The 21,773-nt window shown below is 42.5% G+C and overlaps 1 protein-coding gene across 28 annotated transcripts in view; it reads left to right on the forward strand.

The window, feature by feature from the left end:
* TACC2 (transforming acidic coiled-coil containing protein 2) overlaps positions 1–21,773 on the forward strand; it is a 231,758-nt gene that overhangs the window by 168,434 nt on the left and 41,551 nt on the right. For 23 of the 28 annotated variants that reach the window (XR_003094403.1, XR_003094406.1, XR_003094404.1 and 20 more), the window contains 4 exons: positions 8,575–9,892; positions 13,615–13,650; positions 16,829–16,889; positions 19,283–19,490. Coding sequence is in view for 23 of the 28 variants with exons in the window: in XM_025205922.1 (XP_025061707.1) it covers positions 8,575–9,892; positions 13,615–13,650; positions 16,829–16,889; positions 19,283–19,490 (1,623 nt within the window). In the remaining 5 variants the exon portion in view is untranslated. The remainder of the gene's footprint in view (positions 1–8,574; positions 9,893–13,614; positions 13,651–16,828; positions 16,890–19,282; positions 19,491–21,773) is intronic. The other 5 variants (XM_025205913.1, XM_025205904.1, XM_025205912.1 and 2 more) reach the window with 2 other exon arrangements.

The following is a 21,773-nucleotide window of genomic DNA, read 5'->3' on the forward strand; positions in this document are numbered from 1 at the left end:
CCTTTGTCTTCGAAATGAGGTTGGTGGGGTGGGTGTGTTCGGGTACTGCTGGGTGGGGGGAGATCTAGGAAGTTTTGAATTGATTATTCCACATAGGGCTAACAACACTTATTAATGCAGACAGTTGTAATTATGCCCATGATATCATTAGCACAACAGCTGGACCCTACTGCTGAGGAGACATGATGTGAGTTTTTAATGAGCTTAACTCCGGTGTAAGTTTAATAAATGTTATGAAAGTACAATATAGCTAAACCTGATGGCTAGATTGAGCCTGGGATTGTGCCAGCATCTGGTAGTGTAAACCCTGCCACATGGATCCCATCCATAACTAAAGAGAAGACAGTGAGACAGAAACTTCCTTTGTGGTCACGGAAGGGGCTGAATGCCAGCAGGGGGCAGTCGCATGAAGCTTCCTGGGAAGACTAAAAGCTGGAAGTAGAGCCTTATTTTGAATAAGCGCCTGGTTAGTTCTCAGAAATGGTGCTCAGCCTCTGGCGTACAGTCCAGATCTGGCCTGCAGAAGTCATTTCATCAGGCCTAAGGGGCTCCCCACAGGTCCAGAAGTTCAGTGGCAGCATTCATTGCTGCTCCCCTGATGCCAAATTTCTGGACCTGTGGGAAGCTCTGCAGGAAACCCTGCGTGCCAGGTGACATAGTCTTGCATACCGTATGGGGCCAGCATGCAGGGTCACTTTGTGCCTTAGCTGTGCCTCCTTGCTTGCTCGTGCCTCAGCTATTCCCCTCTCTGGCTCCAGAGGAGATGTGTGAGGTATTTTTACCTGGAAGTGGTTATAGCTGCCATGTCCATGCTGTGGCACCCTTGAAAGGGTCTTGTAGCACCATGGGGTGCTGTTGCAGCCCAGTTGAGAACCATTGTTGTAGCCCAAAACCTCTTGACTAGGTATGAGCAATTTTGTTTTAAACTAATACTTTATAGCCTGAAAAAATGAGATTTCTATTGTCATGAACACTGCATGCCCCTGGGGGTTGGGGGCACAGCGAGCTCCTGCAGGCGGCCGCAGCACTGTCAGGGGGGCAGGGGGCAAGTGCCACCTGCCCGCAGGCGCCATTGACAGTGTCGGTGGCGCCTGTTCACAGGGAGTGCACTGCCACGCTCAGGGGGTGCACGTGCACCCCCCGCGCGTCACCAATGTCTATTATAACTATTTACAAACCATTGTAACTATTTACAAATACAGGTCTAATAGGCAGAGGTGTTGATGATGAGGGAGGTCCTCCCCTTTGAGCTAGTAGCCAAAAGTTAGGGCATTAACCCAGGTTGTGGGACACCCAGGTTTAGTTCCTTCCTCTGCCTTGGGGGATCTGAACCTAAATCTCTCACCAGTTAGGAAAGGGGAGGGGGCTGGCCTCAAATCTTTTCCTTTGTTCCTTTTTCAGTTTGCATGGAATACTTCAGCATTGGCTGAGCTAGAGAGAGAGCACGACTGCGTAGTCTGGTGGCAATGGAATGGGAGGGAGTGTGTTGAAGACAATAACCAGTCAGCACAGGACACAAAAAAGCTTGGTTCAAACTATATAAAGTTCTCTGAACATCCAAAGTTCCCTTCTTTGACTGCTTCTGCAGCTGCTTCCATCAGCTGGAGTCTCTGGATGATTGCTGCCTCCACTTTTTTCACAAGGACAAATGGCATGGGGGAGAGGATGTAGTGATTACCAGGTTTAATAAACACAGGCAGAGGTGAATAAAAAGAAAGTTTGGTTTTTTTTGTGGAGCAATAAGCAAACTTCTACTGTCCTTCAGTCTCTAACTGGTCTGAGGGACCATCTTCCAACTCCTGACCTCTGTGGTCTTCCAAGTAAGGGAGCATCTCCAAATTACATTTTCTGTCACTATAGGGGGCCTGGCAAATATGAACTGTATGTTCAGCGCAACAATAGATTCAGTCTGGACCTGAATGCTGCCTCTTTCATCCATCTGTAACAAAAGATAACAATAATAATAATTATAATGCCAGTAAAACTTCCAATTTTACATAGCTTGGATAATTCCTATCACTTACAGTAGAGTTGTTTTAAGTAACTTTGGTTACAAATCAGACTTTTCTGTGTATTATTTTTAAAAGGATGAACCGAGGGAAATGGATTTGAATCCATGCTATTGTTACTTGCAGACTACTGGAGTTTTATTGTCATAGTCTCATCTGTCATCCGGACCTAACAGATTGATGATATCCTTCGGTGCTTAATTTTTTTCTCTGTAACTGACTATAAAAAATCAAGCAGGAATTCATTTTACTGAAATGAGGGACTGGTGGGGGCAGGGGGCAAGGGACCCTAACAGTTCCCTAACATTAGTGTAGGCAGTTTAATTCTTTGCACTACCTTTTCTCTTCTATTTCAGGCTATAGACAGGCTACAGGCCTTAGACACCCTCATCATTTTTTAACTTACAAGCATCAGTGAAGAATTTGTAAAAGTGGTGTTCATCTTTGCTACCATTCCCTTCTTATTATTTATATTATGGGTGTACCTGGAAACTCTGCTGAGAATCAGATCTCACTGAACTTGGTTCAGTTTCAATACAGAGTAAGAGAAAATCCAGGCATCAGATAACTTAAATAGCTAAATACACAAGACAGGCAGAAGTACAGAGAGGTGAAGCCAACCCAGATGGTGCCTGAGGGACCTCTAGAAGACACCTAGTGCCTCATGAATTCCAGTTGCATACTGTGTGAGCACCTTTTGACTTCCAAATGAATGGTAGTGCCTATATCATTCCTTCCAGTTTTTGATTATTTTATATCAGTGTGAGCTTGATGTGCTTGGGCAACATCCTGAGTCATGACTAATGTTGTATAATAGGCCTTATATTGGTATAAAATAAACAACAGCTGTAGGGACTGACTTAGGCACCACCATTCATTTGGAGATTGCTGTCTGAGTAAGGAATTAGGTCTGACTAGAAAGTGAAGGGTTCCACAAAAAAATTGAATTACTCCATTGTGGCTTATGGAATCACAGGTACTCACTGAATACATTCTGTTAACTAATATCCATCCACACTAAGGCCTGTTTAAGTGTACAACAGAGGGCTAAAAATGGAACATAACTGGCTTATAAGGCTTTGTGACAGCTCTTTACTGAGGGGTGCATTTTGCCTCCAACAACTGCATAATATGTATTTTGCATAATGTGTTCCTTTATTATCAAACTGCCAGCTTTGTAACAAAACGTCATCGTAGTAATCTTTGCTTAGATCACTTTGAACTGAGAGGCCAGAATTCCCCGCGCTGCTGAAGCACTTTAATGTCAAAAGAGCAGGTTCTAAAAAGCTCTTTGTAATAATAAAGCCGCGTTGTCTTGCAACAGTGAATACAACTCATATCTTCTCCATCATGTCTCTCATTAGAAGGGCTGAGCAGATATTGCTGTAACAAGGCAGGGGTTCTATAGCTGCATAACAATTAATTTCTACCAAAAGCCCATATTTTCCTGATGGGCTGCCTGTTTGCAGACAGCAGCAATAAAAATATCAACAGTGCTTCCCCTTGATGTATTAAGCAGAAATCGATACTATAGGAAGAAGCAGAGGGCTGGGTCAGGAGCATGTTGTGAAAGTAAAAAGGCAGTAAGACCTCTGCACTCTCTGCAGAACTGTTTATAGGATTTCAACACTGACTTCAAAGTGTAGGAAATGATTGCAGCTTTATCAGGCAGCTAGTCTGTTACTTAGAGCTGCCTTCAAGAGAACTTAAATCCTTTTTTTTTTTTTTTTAAGGCAACAAAAGTAAAGCATATTCTTACCAAAGCCATTTCACCACCCTATCCCTTTTTTATATGGTTTCTCAAACCCGGCTCCATTAGATTTTTAGCACTCCAAGGCAGGGACACTTTTTAATACATGTTTGTACAACGTGGCCTCAATCCTGTTTGTGCTTGTTGGTGTCTGCATTAAGAAAAGCATTGGCTAATTATCATAAAAACGACTCTTACTTGTGACAATTCCTTGTAATCTATTTCCTAGATTGTATACCCTGTCAACATATTAGAGCTATGCAATGGTTTATTGTTCTGATTTCCATTTAGCTATTTTCCACTCTGTCCCTATGGAAAATGTGTAGTTTAGAATAATACTGGAGGCTTATAACTCTACTTGGTGCGTCTTTAGCAGAAACCTGCCTGGCATCAAAAAATGATCTCTCTGTGTGAAAAGTGAATACCAGCTCAGCTGGCAATGGCAAGTCTAATTAAAAAACATCCAGCAAGACTAAATCCAAACATGATCCTTTGAATAAGGAAATAAACACTTTCAGGAAGCAGTGCCACTTTATTGGCATTCGTGTTAAAGAAAATCCAAAAAACCAAAAATATAATTTTTGGTTCACATAACTCAATGAAATTTCCAAGTGCAAACAGGAATTGTGTAGTTACCATTCCTACAAAAATGAAAATGTATGTTTCAGTCTGAAAATGCTGATTTAGGAAATATCCAGTGTCTTCAAACCTTCCAGCTCATTATAGTGGTCAATAATATTTATGACTAGGTCCCTGTGTAGACGCACAATTGCCTCTGAAACAAAGAGGGACTGCTTTCTGTGATCTCATCCCATTCACAAGTAAAATGCAGGGCTGAAATTGAAGTAGTAAATATTTCTTCTTTGTACAAAGATAGCACAGTTGAATGAGAAGAAGTGTTAATTGGCAGAGCTATACAGAAAATGCAAATTCAGTTCATGGAAATTTTGAAATTGGAATGAAAGCCCAACATTTTGAAATCTTACATTCAAAAAAATTAAAACACATATTTTGGGTTCGTCAGAATTTTCATTTTGATTTCAGCTTTTTTATTTTATATTATATTAGAGCAGGGATGAACATACTCCCTGCAGGCTGGATCTGGCCCACGGAGCCCTGCCATCTAGCCCCAGTGCTACCTCTGGGTCTGAGCAGACCCACATCCCCATGGGCAGACATGTGCAATGCAGATCTTGGAGTGGCTGAAACGTTGTGCCACATATGGAGCACTCTGGCCTGGGGCACATAGTGTGGACACCAGACCAGCCAGAGTGGGCACTGTGCTACATGTGTGCACCCCAGCCAGACTGTGCCACATGCAGCGGCAGCTCTGGGATGGTGCCTCAGACAGCAGCTGCTCCAGCCAGTCTGGGACCCATACTGCATGTGATGCCTGTGAGCACCATGGGCAGCACAGGTCCCGGCCTGGCTGTAGCGGGCGCTTGTGTGGCACAGTTCCCAGAATGGACACTGTGCATGGTGCAGTCCAGCTGGGGCAGGAACTGCATCCAGCATGATGCCTGCTCCAGCCAGTCTAGGATCCATACCGCTTGCAGCACAGGTCCCAAATGGCTGCAGCAGGCACCAGATCCAGTATGCTGGAGGGAGGAAAGCCTTGGCCCCGCCTAGGCTGCAGACTTTCCCCAAGCCACTCATCCAGCCCATGTGTGTTAGAGTGTTAGAGCATGCAACCTATGTGCTAAAGCATGCAACATGATACAAAATGTCAAAGTGAAAGGAAACATGCTTTGTTTAAATGCTTCCAGTTGTTAACAAATCATAATCATGCTGATGTGACTGTGACACTTCTAATGGATATGCCAGCCACACTTTTGAAATGAGCTGTACTAACAGGAATTAATGACAGTCAGGTCCAGACAAGAAAAGTGGTAACAAACTGTTGTTTAAAATTCTGTCCTTAGTAAAATCTGAACAAAAGACAGTCAAATACATAAATCTCTGATGAGTTAAACAGGTGCACTGTACTATAAAAGAAGATATGTAAGTCCCAAGATAAACATAATCCAAATCTGACCCCATAGTGCTTTTCTGCCTGAAAGAGTTTGGTGTTTTCCTTGAACAAAATCAAAGAACAATCTGATTTTCTTTTAGCTATTATTTATGGATAATAAATACGTTTGATTTGAATACAAATGAAGAGCCCGCAGACAGACAATACCTTTTTGTTTACTATTGAATGCATATTTTGTAGCCCTCTGCTTTACTAAACATATTTGGATTCACTGCTATTTAAAACACATTGGTGAAAAAGTCTTAAAATGTCTTACAAAAAGTAGTGATCAACTCACAGGATAATAGGTATTTGTAATAAGATGGCCACAAATACTTAAACCAGCAGTGAATGCATTTTCATTCTTGCAAGTAGTTGGCACTTCACTGAACCACCTGCAGAGCAAAGTAATTGCCAGGCAATAAAGGCAAACTAAGGCAACCATCCGAAATGTAGAGGTTGGTAACTTGTAATCATATGCTTTGCCTGCAAAGTCTTTGCAGTTTGCACCTTTAGTCTGCAAAGTGAGCAACAGCTGCATTAACCTCTGCAGTTTCCCCTGCCAATGCTTTGTTCAGACTTGGCCCGTTAAAGCCCCACAATTCAGATCTGGTCCTCAAGGAGCCTTCTGGTCCAGATCCAGCCTGGAGGACCAAACCAGTTTGACACACTGGTGTGGAGTAATACAGATGGTATGAAAATATTCTGAGAACACAGTGCGAATTCCATAGCACTTAGCTTTGGCCGTGTTAAACACCATTACTTAAATGTTACTCATCACATGGTACGTTTATCTCAAATGTATATTCTGAAGCTACATTGTTTATGGATGTCATTAATGGCACAGTCCTATTGAAACATCAACCTCAAAACCTTAGCCAATATATAAAGCAAGAGAAAATGAGAGGGTCATTATATCTTATCTTCTTTATAAATGCCCTCATCACAATTTTTTTAAACTGGTTTTGTTTGGTGAGACCATACTGATAGAGACTTTTTGAAATTAGACTTCTGATTAGTGGCAAGTTGTCAGATGGGCATCTGCCTGCTAAATACACCTGGGACAATAGGTTTGGGGGTGTGGAATATAAACCTATTCGAATGATCCTTGTCTGACTTCATCCTAAATGGGAAGTAGGAATTTGACAGATTCACAACATCACAACAGAGTATGATGATCTGTCTGCCGGTTGTATACTCCAGTCTCCAATTCCATTTGAGCAAATGCCCTCAAGCCTGATCCTGGAAGTCCTGTGATAAGATGGGGTCTCTGAATTCAAGGAAGAGAGCAGTGAAGAAGGCCATGATCTGGCAGTATTTCCCTAGGATCCAGGGAGAAAATAACTTGTTAGGTGGGCTTTGCACCATCCCCTAAGGTCTGGCCCTAATTGATCAGCTGAGAATATCTCTAGTTTGGGAGTGGAGGAGTTCTTGTGGGCTTGAAGCCAACACACACAACTCTTATGCCAACTACCACTTGCCTTGATGTAGAGGGCTTCAACTTCAGTTCTCAACTTGTGCATGGTATCTTAAGGACTACATGCAGTCAGTTAAGCTTAGAGCAGCATTTTGGCTGTTCAGACTTACACTGGAAGGCCTTATCCTGCTCCTTGATAGTCGTCTTTGGTCCACATCTTGCTACAAGATTAAATCTAGCCCATGAAATTTGCCCTTTGACTCCAGTACATCATGTTGAGGATCTTCAAGACATTTTATTAAGTCACATGCAGGATATTAAAGATGGAGAAGAACTAAAAGATCACTAACTCCATAATCCCTTCTGTGCGTGTGCCTTACAACATCTTTTTGCTTCTTTCTTTTGTTTTAAGTGTCTCAGTAGGGTTTCATTTGATCATTTTGGGAACCCAAATGTAAACATTTTAATCATAATAGATGCATGCTTTTGGTTTTAGAGCTCTAACATTATTTCTACTCTCGATTAAAAATGTTTATTTTGTTGGGATCCTATGACCCATGCTGAATTCATGCCTCTGGGGTGGGGGGCTGGACTTGATGATCTTCTGAGGTCCCTTCCAGCCCTAATGTCTATGAATCTGTGAATATATCTTGAAGTGAGTTTGAAATAACCTCAGCGTGGTTTCCAGTGTTATTTCTAACAGAAAATTTGGAAATGTCTGAACAGTTAGCTTTTATATTGAAAACAGTGGAAAGAGAATGTGGAGTTCTCAAACTCGGGCCATGGACAGATGTGGTGTTTGAATTATCCCCACTTTGGGCAGTACTGAAGTAGTGTTTGTGTCCAGGAAAGAGCCACATTCCTAGTGAAGTGATGATCAAGCGAGGAATATAGGACATTAAACTGAGAGAGTAATGTCCAGATTACTGAAATTTAAGAGATCTGTGCCTCTAAACTGTTAAAAAGAGTGCTGATACATTTTTAAGTGAAAGCTTTCAAACCATTATCGTAGTGGAAAATGTGGTTAAGTAATCATTTAGGCAGGGTAGATCAGTTAACAGTTTAGGGCATTTAGCATATTCTTCCATTCACAGCATATGATCTCCTGAAAACTACATCTGGAATAACTAAAAAACAGAAACATTTTATCAAGTCTGTATATATAGTTTATACACAATACACTAGCCTTGAAACACTCAAAATGATAAAGAAACGTCTTTTCAATTAGACTTGGTCCATTTTGTATAATTTATTTATTTTTCTTTGATTTTTTTCAAAAAAAATGTGCAGAAGGTGAAATGTAATAAAACTTTATACAGGGACTTAATAATTTATTGCAATGACTGATCTGTTTAATTCATTGAGTTTTCTTCTTTTTTCCCCGTAGGATTCTGTTCTGATACCGTGTCCATAACTGATGTATCACATAGTGAATCAGTTGAAGAAAGCCCTTTTCGTCCTCCCTCCCATTCATTTTCTGCTGTCTTTGATGAGGATAAGCCCATAGCTAGCAGTGGGACGTACAATTTAGACTTTGACAACATTGAGTTGGTAGATTCTTTCCATACCTTAGGACCAAGCTCTTCAGACGCAAAGAATCGTGACCCCAAAGCGAATGTTCGAAGAAAATCAACAGATTCTGTTCCAGTTGCCCGATCTACGTTATCTCGATCTCTCAGTTTGCAAGCTAGTGATTTTGATGGAGCATCTTATCTTGGCAATAATGAGACAGTAACTCCAGCAGCAGATGTGTACAATACAGGTTCAAGTAGTGCTTGTAGTACCCTTAAGCGAACAAAAAAACCCAGACCCGCTTCCATAAAGAAGAAGCAGTCAGCAAAAAAACCTGCAGATGCTCCACCTGTGAAAGAAGTCCAACAAGAGCCATCAGACACTAGTATAGCAGTGTCTCCCCCATGTGAGGAAAAGCCAGTATCTGACACAAAGGTTGATTCAGTTAAACCTGAATGTCCTGAGCCTTCCCAAATCTCTGCTGAAAAGCAGGAGATCCCTGCTGTGCCTGAAGCCTCCTATCCTTTTGATCCAGATAATTTTGAAGGGATTAGTGCATTTAGTACTGGCAGCAAAGTGCAAAACTCTCCCTCTGCCAGTAAGAAAACTCTACCTCTTACAACGGCACCGGAGGCTGTGGAGGTGACTCCCTCTGACACTGGAGGACAAGAGGATCCTCCAGTCAAAGGCCTTGCTGTGAGGCTGGAGTTCGATTATTCTGAGGAAAAGGGCAGCAGTGAAGACCAGCCAGAAAGCACTCCTCCACCCAAAAAAGTAGGCAAAAAGCCTGGTGCCAAAATGCCACTAAGGAGGCCAAAGACTAAAAAGACAGTGGAAAAGCTTGACAATGCTCCTACCACACCAACCAAGTCACCCACTGATCCAAATGATATCCCTATCACAAAAGGCTCTTATACTTTTGATATCGACAAGTGGGATGATCCCAATTTTAACCCATTCTCTTCCAGTACAAAAATGCAAGAATCTCCCAAATTGCCTCAACAAACATACAGTTTTGATCCAGATATGTGTGAGGACTCTGTTGACCCTTTCAAGTCATCTTGTAAGATAGCCAGCTCACCTTCTAAGTCTCCAGCCTCCTTTGAGATACCAGCCAATGCCAGTGAAACAAATGGAACTGAAGGAGACAACTTAAATAAACCTGCAAAGAAGAAGAAGACACCACTAAAGACGTAAGTTAAAGGGTAGAGATGTTTCTTGGATAGAAAGAGCCTGCCACATCCTGTCATAATTACTTTGGCTTTATATTCAAAGAAGCTTCATTCAGGTTAGGAACAATGTGATAAGGAATAGATTACCAGACAATTGAATTCATGTCTATGGCTTACAGTGTTAGTCCTGATGTAGCGAGGCACTCAGCGCAAAATTACTTGATGTAAATATGGAAATATGTCAAACCTGACTAGATGAGTGGAAGAGTGGTTGGATTATTTTAAGCAGGACCAGGTCTAACAGTAGCTATGTGCCTTTTGATTTCAATGCGACTATAATTGCACTTTAAAAATTTTGTGCCAAATTTTTCAGGTTCATTATCATTGTCATGTTTGAAACCAATGTATGCAGTGAATTCATCAATGCAGAAAGCACAGTTCCGTGGCCCATTAATTAGAGGCTGATCTTGTGACTCCTTACTCCTGTACATGGTCCTTAGGCTTGAGTTTTGTTTCCTTAAAAAATACTTTATGGGTCTACAGGAGGATCAAAATACCCTTTGACTGCTACGTATTAGGCAAATCTTCTCTTTCTATATCCATTTGCTAAGTTTGTGAGGAGAATCTTCTATCTGTCACATTTGTTCAGTTAGTTAACGATTCAGTGCTTAGCTTATTTGATTAACTTATGGATGGTGCTTTTTCTCCAGTCTTACTCTACAGGTGCAATTTTTTTTCTAATATTGAGCTTGACATTTTGTGAAATGCCCAAAGTTCAGAACAATTTAGAAAATAAAGAAAGAGGAATGTAGAGCCAGGACATTTCTTTCATCCTCCTGCAATGCAAAGGATGCCTCAAAATATAGCATTCCATTTTGGCCCAAAAAAGACCAAGTCTAAAGAAGTCATTCTGGATGGTAATTGAGGGAAGGGAATTAAAATTTCATTCTAGATGGGGTTTCAGCAGCCAAGGCCTTACACTAGCAATTTACAACCAGCAGGAAGTTCCCTGTGTTGGGATGTAGGAAATGAAGCCATGAGGTTTGCGCACATGTTGTGAATCGCTGGAGCAGTAGCCTACTTAAGTAGTCATCAAAACCAGATGTATAGTAAGGGGCAGGCTGGTCCTTAAATGCCTTAGTACTTCCAGAAGTTGGAGTCTGGGTAGAAAACACTGCATGCAGTTTCTACTAGAGAATTGCCTCCTTCTTTTCCCCTCTGGAGTAAATTTTTCTTCCCTGTAGGGAAAAAAAAAAGCAGGGAAATGGCTTTGTTAGGCAGTGGCAGATTAAGGGTTATTGGGGCCCTGGGCAAACAGAAAATCGGAGGCCTCCCGCCAGGCAAGGGCAGGTTGCCTCTGTGCCCACCAGGAGGCTGCAGCCTCCTCGGCATATCCAGGGTGAGCCAGGGGTGCCAGCACTGCTGAGGTGAGGGCAGCTCTGGCTCACCCCTCTGCTCGATGGGTGTTGTGCAGCTGGGGCTATGGTCCCCCAGCGCTGCAGGATGGGCTGGGGCCAGGGCTAGGGCCGCCCGCTCCTCTGCCAGCCCTGGTGGGGTGGAGCTATCCCATCCCATCCTGTCCCAGCAGTGCAGGTGCCAGCGGCTGTCTGTAGACAGCGGAGAGTGGGAGCGGAGCCACGCATGGGGCCTCCTGGCAACAGACGGCTCCAGGAAGATGCTGCCACTTGGGTGGAGCCCTATGTCTGCCCCCTAGTCTCTGGCCTTGGCTCGGCAAGAGAGGAGGAGGCACACACTGTCTGCCCTGGGTGCCCATGGCCAGGGTGCCTGCCTAGATTGGCAGGGACCCATGTGTTAATCCGTGCCTATTGTCAGGGCTCTGCAGGAGGCACAGAGCTCCTCTGCACTCCTTGTTTTCCCTAAGGTAACTGCACTTCATTAGTTGTTCTTCCATGGGTTCACCTGTCCCCAGAAGCCTCTGGAGTCTCCTTTTTCAACAAGGCTCTGCATGCTGATGGTTATATCCTAGCAGTGCATTAGCCTAGGATGACAATACTGTTTGGGGAGATTTGCTACAGAGCATGTTGGGATTGAGATGGGATCTCTGCCATTGTCTCTAGCATGCCAAAAGCACCGAAGTTTTCTACAAGATACATTTCAGAAGAACTATGATTTAGGAAGGATGAGACGGGAACGCAGGGTTCCCGCCGTGGAAGGAGATTCACCTGAGCAAGAAGTGCAAGGAAAGGAGACATTGCTCCAGAGGAGTTGTTTAGAGGCAGAAAGGAAGCTCTAAGCGTGAACTAACCTCCTGGTCTTCATTTCAGAAATCGCCATGCTTAGTTTAATTTGCTACGTCAATATTTAAAGATTGTATTTATTTTCTTAAACTGATCCAAGGGGTAGTTTTGAGGAGCCAGGAGCTATTAACATTAGTAAGAGCCATAGAAACAAATCCCTGCTGACCACTTTGACACTGTATCCTTCAGTGTGTTTTCTAATGTGTGCACAGTGATTTCCAACTTATCCCCATGGGATGTGAAGGAGCCAGTCACTGGCTTAGTCTTTCTCTAGGACTTTGATGTCACAGCGCCATGCACTGTCGCGCATACCAGCATCCCCACAAAGAACCAGTTGCTCTCTTGAATGCAAGTATAACCATTGTAAACCCACATCCACCACTGTACCAAAAGAGGCTTCATCTTGACTCAGATTGCTTTCCAATCATGTATACATGTTTAACTGCGCTTCTCAGATGGATCATCTGGCTCACATGTTACTGAACAAAGAGCAGCTGCTGTTCCCTCAGTGCCTGCTTAGCTATGAATAAAGAATGGGTGGCCCCTTTAGATCTAACTCAGCTCTCCCAAGTAGTTGATGATTGGGAAGCATCCAGCGTTTCAAAAGACTGTTTCGACAGGGAGAATGCTCAGTCTCAAGATCCCGTCCTGCCTGAAAAGTGTGGTATGAAATTTGACAGGTACGGACGCGGCTGAAGACTGGCTAGTGTAGGATATTCAAATAAAGCTGTCTCAGGTTTCAGAGGGTGGTAGACAGCTGTGCTGGTCTGAAGTCAAGCAGAAGGCAGGGTAGATTTGCACCTTATAGACCAACTAAATCAGTGGGTTTCATCCAAAGTAAGCCTGCTGCTTCTGAAGCTTATGCTATTCCTCTCTCAGTCTATAAAGTACAAATCTACTCTGCTTTCTGTCATTTTTCAGAGCAATCAACCTAACTCTCAAAACTCAAACTCGAGTTCCTTTAAGAGCTAAAATTATGAAAACATCAAGAAATGTAATTTTTTTCTTGGCCTTTATTACCCAGACAAGGAGATTTTTCTGTCACTTTAATTGTAGATCAATGGACATGGAAGAGCCCAATGTATTCGTGTTCTTTACTTAAACTTTAATGGCTACTAGTTTCCTTGGGAATGTTTTTTACATACCTGATAGTAACCAATATTTTATTTTGACAAGAAAACAGTTGGTCAGCCTCAAAAAAGGCAAGCATGGGTAAAACATTGAAAGCAGATTAATTGACTTACCTTTGAAAATGCTTTTATGAGGTGAAATGGCATAAATCATAACCCTGGATTTAAAACATAAACTGGCTTAAGAATGATCCCTCTCCTTATTCTCCTCTTTCCACCAGATAAATGCTTAAGATTGTACTGATATCAAAAGCGCATGATGATTTTTCTCTAACACATTAATAGTGTCTGCAGGTTTATCCTTTTTGTCAGTTCCTTCTGTCTGTCTCTCTTTTCTTTATCTTATTTGTCTTAGGATGGTAGAAGATGTGATGTCTGTATGTTCTCTGTTGTAAGTAATTTTAACCTACTGTGGCTGTTATGGTGAAAGTGCCTTATTTGAATGTTGGGCTTTTTCCTTTTAATTTTTACTTATGCATTTATTTTCAGCATGATCAATTATTATTGGGCATGGAGCTTTATATTACCAGTGTTCTTTTTCTGGCTAATGTAGAAATTATTTTAAGTGACACTGCCTGGCTGTGAATGAGCTTGCGGAAACTATTATATCAGTGTCTGGTTGCCTGTCAAGGAAGATTAGCTAATTCAAGCTATATATATTTGATGTCTTAAGTAAAAGCGTTAACATTTCCTTTTCCTAATCAGCTTGCTTAGTATGCTATGATGATATACGACACAGCAATGAAGTATTTCTTAAACATTTGATAAAGTTTATAATTTCTTTATAAAGGTATAAATTGTTTTCATTATCTACATTTTCATAATCTAGTAATTTATGGTTAGCATAGAACACCCAAGCAGCTGGTCAATTTTTCCATCATGTATGCCTCTAGGTGCAGTATTGATTTATCCTCTAGCAACTGAAACCCTTTATTGTGATTTTTTTGGATGAAACAGCAGTCATTGATTAGGGCAGAGCTGGTCAGCTATGCCCACAACTGCACCTAAACTTATCTAAAAAGGCTTTATTGTACTAGTAGTAGTAGGTTATTTATAGCTTTTGCCAAACCAGTACAATAAAATGAGCAACAAAAATTATATATAAAAATAAATAAGACATTTCTATGAATCATAATTTTTACTGAAAGCATACAGTAAGGTGATCCATTCTACCAGTTTACACAAAATTCAAACAGAATATAGAGTCTTTTGATATAAGAGAAAAGATAAAATGAAGCAGTGAACAATAAAATAAAATAGGAGAATTCTTTTTTGAATAATTCCACCTCAGATTATGTAGCCCATTTTCCTGCTCCTTCCATTTGAGTTTGAGCAAGTTGGGCAACTTGCTTCTGGAGAACTGATAGACCCCCAGTTTATCTGGACCCATTTTCTTTAGGGCATATGTTGGATGTTTTGGATGAAACCAACCTCCAGTATTCTGTAACTGTACATAATAATGTCGGGGCTGAGGGGCTGTGGCCAGCAGCCCGGGCACGTGGGCCAGGGAAGTCGGCACGGCGGGCTAGAATTAGGCACTGACGCGTAGAGGTTGATTAAAGATTATTTTACTTACACCGTAGATGGTCGCGGTGCAGGCAGGAAAACTTGCTTGGTTACAGTTGTAGATAGAAGAAAAGAAGAAAACTCGAACGATGAGAGCTCTCTAAACCGATACGAGAGTCCGTGCTGTGACTCTCAACGAGTGCGCAGGGCAGGGGTACGTCAGGGATTGTCCGGTGACGGGGAGAGATTCTTGATGGCTGATCAAACCATCATTCGGTCCGAGATATACGTAGAAATCCACGAGATAATCGTGGACTCCTTGCCGGAATTCTCTCGGATTTCTCCCGGAATTCTCGGAATCGGGGTTCTCGGGATCCTCCTGAGATTCTCGGAGATCTCCGACTTGGGCAGAAACTGCTCAAGCCTCTTATATGGCTAGCAAGCCAATCGCTAGCTGCCACGTGGGAATAATTTAGAAACAGCCAATAGTGGGACACAAATTTACATGCGAGTGGCGGGAACTCCTTTGCACCGGGGGTTTCTCTCTGCAGCTGAGAATTGCACCGTGCAAAGAAAGCTCCATGTGGCGGGAAATAATTCTGCAGTACCGAAGCGCACACACAATCATTGGGTCATGACAAATAATACACATGCAAATTCCTTTTTCCATGTGCTTGACTGGAAAATGTGGAATCTTGAAGGGTTTAAGATTGTTCCATTTTAAGTTTATGGTGTGGGATGCATTAAAACCAGAAGCACAGTTGCCACATTAGTCCGTATATTCCTTTTAAAATACCATGTAGATTCAAGTTCTGTCCTGGATTCTTCATTTTCCTATCACATGTGTTTGAGGATATAGTTTGGCCCTCATGTTATGCATATCCTACCACCAAACTTTCTGGGCAGTTCATCAAGAACATATTGATTTCTTAAGGTACTTGGACCTGAATATAGTGTCTCAGGGCATCCCAGTTTTTATCCACACATCACCCTTGTGCCATTATGCCCGTTTTACAAATGGGGAGTTCAAGCACAAAGGAACTAGTTAAGAGTGCTGACAGACATGCAGCTTCTCACTCTAACTCATGGCACTTCACAGAAAGCACCTTGTGTTAGAGTGACCCCCCCTCTCCCCCCGACTCAACAGACATTTGCTATTGTGTTGGGGGGGGGGGGGGGGGTTGAGCTCCACTTAGGAGCTGATCTAGGAGGAGCTACATGTCTGCAGCCTCACTCCCTAAGGCCTCCCTCTGTTGCTCTCCCCTCCACCCCACCCCCCAGCTCCAGTGCTGTCTGCAGGAAGGGAGGGGAGGGAGCTCTAGACTGGGGCTTGCCCAGCCTGAGCTGGAGTAGGGGTAAATGGATTCCCCCCTTTCCTGCAGACAGCACCAGGGGTGGGGCTGGGCTGGGCTAGACAGAAGTTAATGAAGGTGCACTGTCTTAGAGACAAAACTCTTTGGGTAGAGATTATTTCTTTTACTAGACCAACTAAATAGTTGCAAAAAAATGTTTTTCTTTGCAAGCCTTGGAGCGCCTTCATCTGAATCCTCATTACAGAAGGGTTTTTTTGTCATGCAATCGGACACTTTTAAAGTGCTTTGCAGCCTCACACTGCTGTCACAGCATGGCTGTAGGGTGCTTTCAAGGGGCCAATCGTGGGACACACATAAGTTCCTTAAGTTTCTCACAGTTGCTGTGGCGGTGGCAAAGTAGGAACCTGAATCCAAGTCCTGTGCCAGTTCCCCAACCACTGGACAATTCTCTCTGTCAACAGTCATCAATATTTAATTTGAACAAGCTTTCCCTCTAGATTTAGACCTCTGGCAAGCCTGTTTAATTCTATTACTATACTTAGTTTATTGTGCTGCTTTGGGGAACTAAGTCCTATCCAAAATGCATGCTAAAAGCATGGGGTTGTGGGGTTGCTGTCAGTTGGAAGGATGCCTAAATAAGGAAGTTATGCAGAGGTGGGTTTTTTTTTTCTTTAGCTTTCTATTATTAAGCGTAATATGCTGATGATTCTCTTAAGTATGGTATATTTACAGTGTTAACTTTGTTTTTAGTGATACATTTAGGGTGAAAAAGTCACCAAAAAGATCTCCACTTTCTGATCCTCCCTCAAAGGTAAAGTACTTTCTTATTTTAATACATAAAACTATTGCTTGTTGCAGGAAAAAACCATTGACACAACATTGGTATAATTGAACAGGTCTGTGAATTGGTGAGGATTATTAACATTTTGGCCTCCAGTCATAATACTTTATTAAATCTGTAGTCTCAGGATTCATTAGTGCAGTGCTAATTAGACCGAACATTTGTCCAAAGAATTCCAGTTGGATTGTTGCAGAGTTCTCTTCTAGAAGCCCTGTGCTGTGATATTAATACATGAATGATAAACATTTATAAATAAAAGTCTGTTGTGGCTCAGGAAAACTACTAAAGTAACTATTAACCCAGATATTTTTAGGCCAGTAAATTGTAAATGTAGTAAACAAAATAAAAATGATGTGCTGAAAGGGAAGGAGAAATAAAGCAAGTGTGTTAGTCTGCAGGGACTGTGTCTGCACTGAAACAGCAATTTTATTTGTCGTTGTAAAACACAAGCGGGTGGCCTTTCTTGAGCTCAGAGTTAACAATGGCTGTGCCATGTATGAGATAATGGGCTTTTCTAACTGCTTTAATCTGGGGTATTTCTTTTTATGCTATTGTTCACCTCCCATATTATCTCTCCTAACCTTTCATTTAAGCTGGCTGACACCGTAGAAGAGGGGGAGGACTTAAGACCTCTGAGGTCCATGTTTATACAGTATTTGCCACCATAAGGGAAATACTCAAGTTAGCTGTTCTGGGAAATGACATATGTTATGTGCCATTTATTTACATCACGTGACTGAGCTTTACCAGCAAAAAAGTGTTTCTACTCTTGAAAATTTCTCAGAACTTACATGCCTGGCCACCAGCTCCATGTATTAGCAGTGTCACGGTACGGGGTCTTGTGGGATGGCCGTGATCTCCCCAAGGCCCCCTTCCCATGCCAAGTTGGCCCAAAGAGCACTCTCACCCGTCACGTCTTTGATGGAGAATAAATATATGGGAGGCTGCCTTATGTCCTCTTGGACACGGTTTGATGTAAATACCTGACCCCGTGGACTCCCGGACCCCTTGTGGGTCCCGCTCTGCAAAGGGGTGCTTCAGGGGCACCCTAGCCTTATGGGCTCTGCATGGCTCCAACCATCCCTTTACTACGCCCCAAGCCTCACAGATGGAATTGACGTTGTTCAGTCACAGCCTTGTTATAATGTGGCCCTCTTGTCCTCTCTGGGCCCTCTGCGGCCCTGGTCTCACCCTGCCTCCTTCTCTGGGGCTTCTCCAAAATGCGGCCCCTTTCTCTAGGTCTTCTCCAGTGCTGCCCCCTTTCTCTAGGGCTGGGGTCAGTGCACCCTGAATGCTGCGCCCTCGCTGGTGCTGGGGCCCCCACACTGCTGTGGGTCCCCTATGAGGCCTCCTCCAACCCCTTATAGCCTCACCCAAACCACCGGTCTTTAAACAGCAACACAACACAAGCCCCTGGGCTGTAACATAAATTAAAGCCTCCCGGCTAAAACCATGTTACTCAAATGCCCCAGGGATGTTCCATCCTTTACCCGGCTCAGGCTGTACCTGCGGTCAGGCCTCTCCTCGCAGTTTTGCTCAGGGAGAGCTCCCTTCCTCCCTGGCTGCTGGCAGGGAACTGCCAGCCTGGCTCAGCCCCTGAGTTTTATATGGGAGCCAGGCCCTGCCCCTTCTGGTCAGCTGACCAGCAGCTGGGCTCGTGGCTCACTGCTAGGGCTCTTTCTCTAGCAGTTTTTCCCTTCTTAGGAGCAGGGCACCTAAGTGCTCTGCGACGAGCAGTATTCTGCATTAGCAGAATTTATAAACTTCCACATACACCCTGGATCATGAGTAACATGAAAAAAAGTGTGCAGTAAAGGCAACAAAGAAAATCTACAATGGTTCCTCTCGTATGGTGAAGTCATTTTTTCACACAAAAAGTAAAATGCAGTTGTCAGATTTTCAGTTTACCTCATAATCAACACAATTTACTATATCACTGTTCTAAAAGAATTGCAGTGTATAGGGTAAAGCAGGGGTGGGCAACTATTTTGGGTGGAGGGCCGCTTACTGAGTTTTGGCAAGCCATTGAGGGCCACATGACAGGCAGCCTAGGGCAGATTAATATTAATTTTCTAAAATTTTTAGGGGCCCTGCGGGCTGGATAGAATGGCTTAGCGGGTCACATCCAGCCCGCGGGCCGCATTTGGCCCACCCCTGGGGTAAAGAGATTTTAATTAGCAAGAAAAAATAGTTCTCCAACTCTAACTACTCAGGTATGTTATATACCTGCAGTAGGTTGCATGAAATTAAAGTGTTTATGAGGGAAATTAAACCTGATGAATGAATTCAGAGAATTGTTTCTTTCTAGTTGTTCGGCATGATCACAAAGAACGATAAAGCCAAGTTGCCTTGTTTCTCTGCAGGACTCTACTCCATTGCCTACTCCAGAAACACCCCCAGTTATATCTACTGTGGTTCATGCGACAGATGAGGAAAAACTGGCATCGTCAGTGACCAGTCAGAAATGGACGTGCATGACTGTGGATCTGAATTCGGATAAACAGGATTACCCAGAGCCATCTGACCTATCTACATTTGTAAACGAGACCAAATTCAACTCTCCCACAGAGGGTAAGCTTGTATACCACCAGTCTACTCTAGTCAACATTTTATTTCTCAAGGCAAAGGCAAGAAAGAATAGGGGGAGGAAACTGAAGGAAAAATTTCCTTTGACCTCTTGTGTCTTAAACAGAAGGGATTGTGGGCTGATACTGCCCTCAGCTAATGTGCTTACACCCAGTCCAGAGACCACTGAAAGAAATGGCTTTGGTTTTTTTCTGGGCCTGTAGTCTTTGACTTCAAGTGGTAGAGATTTGGGCTTCAGTACTGAAGGATCCAGATTCACATTCTGCCATAAATCTGTCTGCTATGTATAAACTTCCTTCTTTAACAAAGCATGTCTCTCAGCTTTTATCATACATTATAAATATATAAAAGCCCAAGATATCCAGCAATGTCTAGATTAGCTTTCACTAATACATATTCTATGCTATGCTATTATGTTCTGTTGCTCCAAGAGTTGTTCATCAATTTTTTGAGGCAAACAATTGTAAGATCCTGTTAGAATTTTCTATATTATCATTAATTCTTGATATTGTTCATAGTCTGTGAAACAAGAAAGGGACAGAAACTATTTCTTGTGAATGAGCAATTCTCACTCTCGCAGGGAATCACAGTCGCATAAAGCAGGGCTTTGCAGATCTGCCCTAAGGATGCAACTTATAAATGAAGGAAGCTATAAATATGAAAAGGCTAATCCATTTCCAAGGCATCTTTTTCAGACCTTGCTGGTTTCATTTTCTCCATCATTAATCTTTTCTGCCCAAAGGCCCAATGGGAAGTTAAAATAATATTGAAATTTTGTCTCGTTAAAGACAGCCAGATTAGGCAGGCTTGTACACCATAACCTAGCAAACATGTGCCTAACTATGCATGGGAGTAACTGTACTGGGTTTAGTTGTACAGCGCATATGAATATTCATGTGTACACCTAACTGTTTTTATGTCTAGGACCTTTCTGAGGTCTGTTGAAGTTCCTTTTTGGATGAATCACTCTGAATAATTTATTTCCTACCATTGTTAAATGGATTCAGGCACAAATATAGGAATCAAATGTTTTTTAAGTGACTACATCATATAACATTCATGCTGCCTCTTTAAAGAAAAGGTGCAGCAAAATTATTTTTTGAACAAACAACCCACTTCACGGAGGCACTAAAACCCATCATTTCAGCTTGTAGCAGAAAGTGAACAGACCTCCTAATTAAGTGCTAATCCTCTTGCCTCACATGTGTGGGTAGTATGTGCAGAGTTTCAGATTGCACATGAATTATAATCAACAGTACTTCCTCTTTGAGATCATTTAAAAATAATCATTCCTTCCCTTGACAGTTCTGCTCATGCTGCTTTGGGAAATCTTTGATTGATTCCAGGGATGCCTACTGATGCATCTGTTTAAGTATTTTTTGTTGTTGTGGCTATTCTCCTGTCACCAAAAGCTGTCTTTGTACAGTGACATCTCCACCAGTACATACTGTTCACTCAGACTCATTCACAGCACTTCATTAATTCATTGGAATGGCCCTCATCTTGCCATCTACTTTAATTGTGTGTGAAAAACCACAGATATCAGAAAAGAATCCTCTTTAATGAGCCAAATAATTTCTTTCGTTTCTAGTTCATGCATCTCTATCCACAAACTATGCTTGGAACCAAATGAGGTTAAATGAAGATCAACCCAAAAATCAAATCACATGGATTATATATGCATGGCCCTTAAAGTGGGGATTAAATTGACATGCAGTTGTTATCCTGTCTGCCAGCAGAGGACACTGACAGCCTGTCCCTTGGTGTACACTTTCAAATAGGTTATTCACTAGGAGTTAGGAGCTAGTTTGTACAACTAGCTGCAAGATGGGGAGTTAAAACAAATAGAGGTAGTTCCAAACCAGTGACGTTTTTTAGTAATTTACTTCCTGATTTCTTCCACACAGGTGTTACATGATCTTATTTCTCACTTAATGTCAGTATTTGTATTACTTTTTTTGCTCTAGGTAGAAAGGAGTACATATTTAATACATGTAGTTTCTAGGGCGGTGTGAAACTTCAGGTACTGATTCAATTCGGAGGAGATTCGGCCCGATTCAGTGGCCAAATCTCCACATTTTAATCAAATCAGGGGACTGATTAAAAGGTCCGAATTGATTCGAAGCTCTCCGAATCTTTGGAAAAGATTCAGAAAGCTTCGATGATCGGACAGTCCCCACCTGCTGCAGCAGGGAGCTGAAGCCAGACTCCAAGTAGGGCGTGGGGGAGGGGGGGGGCTGGAGGAAGAGGGAGGGGACCATGGGGGGG

Source organism: Alligator sinensis, unplaced genomic scaffold (assembly GCF_000455745.1).
Source record: "Alligator sinensis unplaced genomic scaffold, ASM45574v1 scaffold28_1, whole genome shotgun sequence".
Classification (NCBI taxonomy): domain Eukaryota; kingdom Metazoa; phylum Chordata; order Crocodylia; family Alligatoridae; genus Alligator; species Alligator sinensis.